The sequence below is a fragment of the Clytia hemisphaerica genome, unplaced genomic scaffold, assembly GCF_902728285.1.
Source record: "Clytia hemisphaerica strain Z4C2 unplaced genomic scaffold, Clytia hemisphaerica genome assembly, whole genome shotgun sequence".
NCBI classification, from domain to species: domain Eukaryota; kingdom Metazoa; phylum Cnidaria; class Hydrozoa; order Leptothecata; family Clytiidae; genus Clytia; species Clytia hemisphaerica.
Genome location: NW_027104353.1, coordinates 31914 through 38756, shown reverse-complemented (window position 1 = coordinate 38756; position 6843 = coordinate 31914). Strand labels below are relative to the sequence as shown.

Sequence of the window (6843 nt, the reverse complement as noted above, 5' to 3'; positions counted from 1 at the left end):
AACTTAAGATTAAAAGCGAATCAGATTCAGATTGAAAACAATTTTGCGATCGAATTAAAATTACAATACAATCAATAAATATTATCATTCAAGTTCAAATCGATTTTGTTTTCAATTTTTTTTAAAAGTCAAATCGATTTGAACTTTTGGCCATTGCTCAAAACACTTTGGCTATTGGTTAAAACCTCATTTCCCGATTTCCCGATTCCGCTCTGCAAATTTCTTTGCACATATGAACATGTTTCTTTCCCTCATCCCTCTGGCCCACTGGTTGAAGAAGACAGACTCGAAGGTAAGTTTTTCACAGTCTCACATACATAACAGAGAGGAACAATTGTATGATGAAGTGTGAAGGAGAGTGTCAGAGAGAAGTGTTCTAGCCTGACAATCCCCACTATAGGGTAAAGTTGAGGCATTTTAGACTTTCTTCTCTAAACTATTTTGACCCTTAATTTGCTTGAAAATACACCATTCCAGGCTAAAGGAGGGGTGGGCTGTCCTAAGATGCCAAAAATTGAATACCCCTTCCCTCTATGTACGCAAGCGTTGTGTATTTGCCAATACCCCCTGCTTGTTAGTACGTACTTTTTCCATTAAGCCCCCCCCCCCACCTAAAACATTAAAGCACGAATCGTCTGGTGAGATAAGTGTCCCATTAAGCATTCAGCAGATATGTACACCTTATCCCAGAGTCTTTGTGTTCTATTTGCAGAATTTCACGAGAACAGGGTAACAATATTCACTCTATTCATTCTTTATTTCACCCGATTTTACATGCAAAAGGGCCAAAAATTGTTTTTGTGTACATTTTTGATCGACCCTCCCCTTCCCCCTTAGTGTGTACGTACTATGTGGAAGGCCCGGGGGTTGTTCTAAAAGTACTCCTATTTCTTATCATTTTTTAGCATTGTTCTTTATAATAGAATAGTTCTATCAAAAAAAAAGTGTCAATAATGTGTCTTAAAATAAGAACGGTTAAGCCTCCATAAAAAATTGCTGATTCTTATAAAAAAGAGTAGTATGAAGAAAACATTTTTAAATTTCCTGAAGAAAATGCTAAAATAAAGTAGTTAAAATATCTACACTCAGTCAAGTTGTGCTAAATTACTACAAGCTATAAAATAATAGGTAAAATAGTTCATTTGCAAATTATGGTGTTTTTCGCAAGATTTTCTGCTTGATAAAAAGTTTGTATGCTCAAAGTAATTTAGTCGACCAGAGTCAACTGATATTATTATAGACCTTTTCATAAATTACGTGTTACGAACATCACTTGTATTTTTTGAAATTATTGCCATGCTGATAACTCCCAGTAGAGGTTTTTTTAAAACTACCCTCTATTCATGAAAAAAAATCATTTAATGTCTCAAGGGACATAATTACCATGGTATTTGAGCAAGAAATTTGAAGAAAAATGTAAATTCATTCACTTTTTCGATTTTTTAGATGGCTGACAAAAGGTTATGGACAGAACGTGCACAAGCATTGAAAAACAAAAGACAAGGAGGCAGTACTAAAAATGCAAAGAGCGATCCCGGTGCAGGCCTTGGCTCAAATATTGTATCTGAGGGTGAGTTTGTTGTACAGCTACTGGCAAGCAAACCCACTGGTGATGCTATGAAATACAAGAAAAAAGACTCCAAAGAATTTGTAAATTTTCCTTTCAACAGCATGTCTATTGAAAATTTAATTGATGCATGTACTTCTCATTTCCGACATCAATTGAAAGAAAACGAAAAGTGTGATATTTTGCAAGGACAAAATGGACCATCGTGTACTAAGATAACACAGATAAAAGACTTCAAAACAATTTTTGTAAGATTTGTCCCGATGACTCCATCCATATCAATTGGAAAATATTTTGACAAAATGCCATCTCGACCAAAGCCTTATGAATCAAAGAAAGACTTGTCGTCATCAGCATTACCAACATTATCAAAGGCTTTATCCCCTAGGCCCCCTCCTGTGTCATATCCTAAAAGTTTGTCAATAACTGACATGATGAAATTTGGAACTGCAATCTCTTCAATGGCAAAACCTCCTGTTACAATTGAGATTCAGGAAATCAACCTAGTCAACAAAGAATGGTCTTTTCCAATAATCCAAAAATTTGATTTATCAGAAACTCCCTTGACCAAAGGTGGGTTCCGTGAGGTTTTTGAAGCTACCAACCAATCTTCGAAAGAAAAATTTGTTGTGAAAACCTTCCTACCGCAAGTTCTGACAACTATGGAAGAAGTCAACAAAGTAGTTTGTGAGAAGGAAACAAAGGAGACACTAGCAAAAAAGGCTATTCAGACCCATGCTCTAGCAAAGAATATTGCATCAAGCTTGAAAAAATTGTGCATTAAAAAGAATGTTGCTGGTGATTTTGGAGAATTCTTTGAATATAATCGTGCTTATTTTGGCACCATGGTAAAAGCTAATGGTGAGAAAGATTGTGTTATGGTGGAAGAATTTGTTGACGGTGAATTTGTTAAATTTATTAATAACGATGGAAAGATCCTCCATGGTGATGCCAGTAACCTTGAAAGAGAGTTGAAGGCCCAATGTCTGGCACACTATTCTCATGTAAAATCAAATGAAAAATTTATGCTTGTCGACATACAGGGTTCTGGCTACAAGCTTTATGATCCAGAAATTGCTACGAGTTCAAATGCCATACAACAGAGTCGTTTAAACTTCAATTTAGGAAATCTTTCTAAGGCTGCCATTGATATGTTTATGGAAGGGCATGTTTGTAACAGGTTTTGTAAAATGATTGGCTTGAAGCAACCACCCCATTCAAACGTTTCTTTATTTTTATAGTTGGTTATTTGTTTTTGGTATGTTCGACTGCTTTATTTAAAAGATTTCTCTTGTTGTATTTGATTACATTTTAGTTGAGCTCTGTTCATAGTTACCTTGTTAGTTTTTTATAAGGTATATATTACTTGCTTCTAAAGTCTATTCACGATAAGTGTGCACTCTTTTTTCTTATACCTATAACTTTTGAAGGAATTCTTCAATCTTTATAAATTTGGTATCATTTGAAAGATATTAGTGAGTGGAACAATTTGAAATAAAAAAATCTTCAAAAAGATTCTGAAAATGAAGATGAAAATGAAGAAGAAAAAAATGAAGATCTTGTAGAAAAGTGCTATAACTTTTATTTTCACTGGACAGATTCTTTGATCTTAGGAGGTCATCACTGTGAAGAAATTTCATTGAAATATTTATTCAATATAAAGTTATAATACAAAGTTAATAAGTGATTGACCCCAAAAAACAGCAAAAAACTGCAGAAAACAGCGTTTTTCGACGTCAATCATCTTATAACTTTGTTTGATATCTTTTGACTGAATGATTATTTTTGAGAAATTTTTTCACAGTGATGACGTTCGATGATCAAGGATTTACTTCAGTGAAAATGATAGTTATAGCACTTTTCTACAAGATCTTCATTTTTTTCTTCTTCATTTTCATCTTCATTTTCAGAATGTTTTTGAAGATTTTTTTATTTCAAATTGTTCCACTCACTAATATCTTTCAAATGATACCAAATTTATAAAGATTGAAGAATTCCTTCAAAAGTTATAGGTATAAGAAAAAAGAGTGCACACTTATCGTGAATAGACTTTAAAAGTGGAATATAGAAAAATTACGTTCTAGTAAGTACTAGCCGGGGGCTTTCTTAATTATGTTAATTAATTAGTCTTAATTATGCACGTTTTATCTGGATGATCCCTGAAAGTGGCTAATTTTTTAAATTTTAAAACCCTAAAATTTAAGATACTTTGGCTAGAGAATTCCCAGGGAGCTTTTATGTCCATTGAAATTATTATCTTGAAGATGGTAGAAGTAAATGATAGAGGTCAATAGACCTGTGAAATATATTGCTATAAAATAAATGAGAGACTTAAAGATATATTTTTCGTCGTTATATTTGACTATATTTAAGTTCGAGATAGCACTGAACATAATTTTTTTCTGTAACAACGTTATTTACAATTTGTTCGTAATTATTTCGTTGGTCTGAGCTGAGAAAATCATTTCCATAATTCATAACGTCTGTAATTTGAACTGCTTGGTCAAGCTTGTCTACGTCGAGTGGTTTTCCTACAATAAATATAGATACGTTCTTATTTTTGGTGGAAAATTAATCAGTCAAATTATTCTACTGATTTTCTAGATGTTATTTTTTATTGATAAAAGTTTATTTTGTTGTGATATTTTTATTTCATAAGAATGGAATCTGAAAAAATTCTCTGAGCCAATTTTTGAAAGTACTCACCACATTGTTCCACCGAGTATCTTCTCGGGAAGTCATACATGTGGTTTGGAACACCATCTGCCATATAAGTATTTTTTTGGTGTCTGATTCTGTGGCTGTTCCATATCAAGTCTTTGAATTCGTCCAAATGTCTTTGAATTATTGGAATCATTATAAAAGCCAACATATCTCTAAATAAAAATTCAGCGGTTTAATTTTTATTCCACTAAAGATAGGATATATTTTACACTTTTGCTTTTATCAAAAACGTTTATATTTTTAGTTTTTCTATTTACATAGCTTATCGAGAGGGTGGGTCTGAAACCAACCATAGGCTTAATAATATGTCTTTCAATATTTTTGTATCATTGACATTATGGCTTAAGTATTAATTTGAATTGAAGTTTTAGATTTGGCTAACTAACTAACCTGTCCTCGTCACAGTGCGGGTCGTAGTGGTTTTCCTCTTTTAACCAGCAAAGACCAACTTTGAAGAACTTTTCCAGTCGATCGTGAAGTTCCCTCCACCAGCGTTCTATCTGTAGAAAAAATTAAATCGTAGAACTAGCGGTTGCTATATACTCTTCGTACTACTACTCTTCTACTATTTTCTTGTGTTTGTCGTTGGCCTATTATGATCATATTGGTAGGACAATAAAAAGGTCTTTTTACGTTTTTTACGTTTGTTTACGTTTTTTAAAGTTTAAATTTTAGAAAAGATTTTATTGCTTCAAAATTTTTATTATAGAGATTTTATCATTTTAAACACAGTACATAGTATATTTATCCAGCATAGAATATAGAAACATAAAGTTTTATTGATCCTGAAAAGAAAAACTCATTTGAATTACAAGTTTCATTATTACCTGATTGGATGTAGATGGACCAAATATAACTGATTCTACTACGTCTTCTAAATCTCCATGATCTGCTCTTAAATGACAGTGGATTTGTGCCATAATGGTTGTCTCTGAACCTTTATCCATTCTCAAATAATCGGGCACAATTTGGTTATCAAGTAGAAATTCGGTATACCATCTACCAACAACCTCGGGTTTTGAATTTGTCACCCAAACTTTTAAAAACATCATTTTTCTTTCTGCTTGCGGTGTCCATGCAGCCATATATTGCCAAAGGGAATGTTGAGTTTTGATAACCCATTAATTTGTCGTGCCCGTCAAGTGAAAAGACCCAATCAGGCCCTTTAGTGACGAAGTGAGTTTTCTTTCTTTTTTTCTTGAAACAGGGTCGTCGCTCCTCCAAAAGCTCTGGATTGATTTTGTGCATAATTTCGTACACGTGATCACGTGGAATTTTGACATCATATTTCTGTCGTAATTTTAGATGCATAGCACGATACCCTAGCAATCTCCCTGGTCCCGTCAGTTCCTCACGTATTATATTTTCTACCTCTTCTACATTTTGGGAAAAGTCGTGGTAGTATATGTCAAAAAACCTCAGTCTTCTGTCCAAGGTTCTCAAGCTCCATCTGTACATAGGATAGTCTCTTTTCAAATTTTGCTTCACATACTTTACAAGATCTGTTTTAAGATTGAAATTATCGGGCCAACTTCCCTCCATTTCATCATAAGAAAGAATAGAAAGTAACAGCTCGCGTCCTGTCGAATATTTATTTCACAGGTTGAACGGGACTTTCCCTTGTCCATTGGGAAATTCCACATAGGTTGTTTTGAAGTATACTCAGTTTTTAGCAATAGCCAAAAGTCCTATTCGAATTGAAAATCATTTTCAAACAAAACTGAAATTGAATTGAATCGAATATATTTTTGATTCTAAATTGAAAGTAATCGCCACAAAAATGAAAATGAACGAAAATAGATTACAAATTGAATTCATTTTATTCGTTTTAATTTTTTAGTGAGAAAATTGAAAAAAAATCACTTGGCAGCGCTCGGCCACCATAGACCTGTTGTATATTTTTTGAAAGCTCTCAAAAAATTAAGATTAGAAATATCTTGCAAGTATAGGTGATTTATGTACTGTTCTGTACCTAACTCGAGATATTAAACCTTATTAAAAACAGTGTTCTTCAGCAAGAAACAGCTGTTTTGTCTAGTCAGCCCTGAGAACATTGTAACTTGTGGAAAATTGCGTAAAGCTGTAAGATCTGCAAAGAGCAAATACGAGCAATACTTGATCGATCAAAGAAAGGCGAAAGTTGAATCGACTAAAAGTTTGAAGAGGAAAAATCCATTGAAGAGGAGATTGAAGATGTACGTTCAGAGAAAAGGATGCTTGAAAAAACTGTGCTCTCGTTGTCAAGAGATGCTGATAAGTATGCAGAATGCAGAATCGAAATCATCATTGGAGGAAATGACAGCCAAATACAATTATTTTCGAAAAATAACTTTGAGAATATTTTGTGTAATTGAGAAAGCTTGCTAAAGATAAGGAAAGTGTTTAGCTTCTAAACTTATTTAGACAACACTTACTAGTACTGTTGGTGTTGATTGTATATAGTTTTAGATATTTTTTTGTAAATATTACATAGTTTTTAGCATAAAGCTGAATGTGACAGATTTTTGATAGGCGCATGTGAAATTGATTGAACCATTGAATTTGTTATTCGA

General features: G+C 33.2%; 1 protein-coding gene and 1 pseudogene across 1 annotated transcript; one reads left to right on the top strand and one right to left on the bottom strand.

Annotated features, from left to right (window-relative positions):
- Positions 1-238: 238 nt before the first annotated feature.
- On the top strand, positions 239-2808 carry LOC136818083 (myosin heavy chain kinase A-like). The gene is made up of 2 exons (XM_067074441.1): positions 239-292; positions 1447-2808. Exons 1-2 carry the CDS (start codon positions 239-241, stop codon positions 2806-2808), a joined length of 1416 nt encoding a protein of 471 aa, XP_066930542.1.
- Positions 2809-3780: 972 nt separating this feature from the next.
- Positions 3781-5833, bottom strand: LOC136818082 (uncharacterized; annotated as a pseudogene).
- Positions 5834-6843: the final 1010 nt, after the last annotated feature.

What these genes read in the sequence shown, in the direction of transcription:
- LOC136818083 (XM_067074441.1), top strand. Translation starts at nt 239, where the DNA reads ATGTTTCTTTCCCTCATCCCTCTGGCCCACTGGTTGAAGAAGACAGAC. An exon ending in TGAAGAAGACAGACTCGAAG is followed by an intron (nt 293 to 1,446) that starts GTAAGTTTTTCA and finishes TCGATTTTTTAG; the next exon opens with ATGGCTGACAAAAGGTTATG.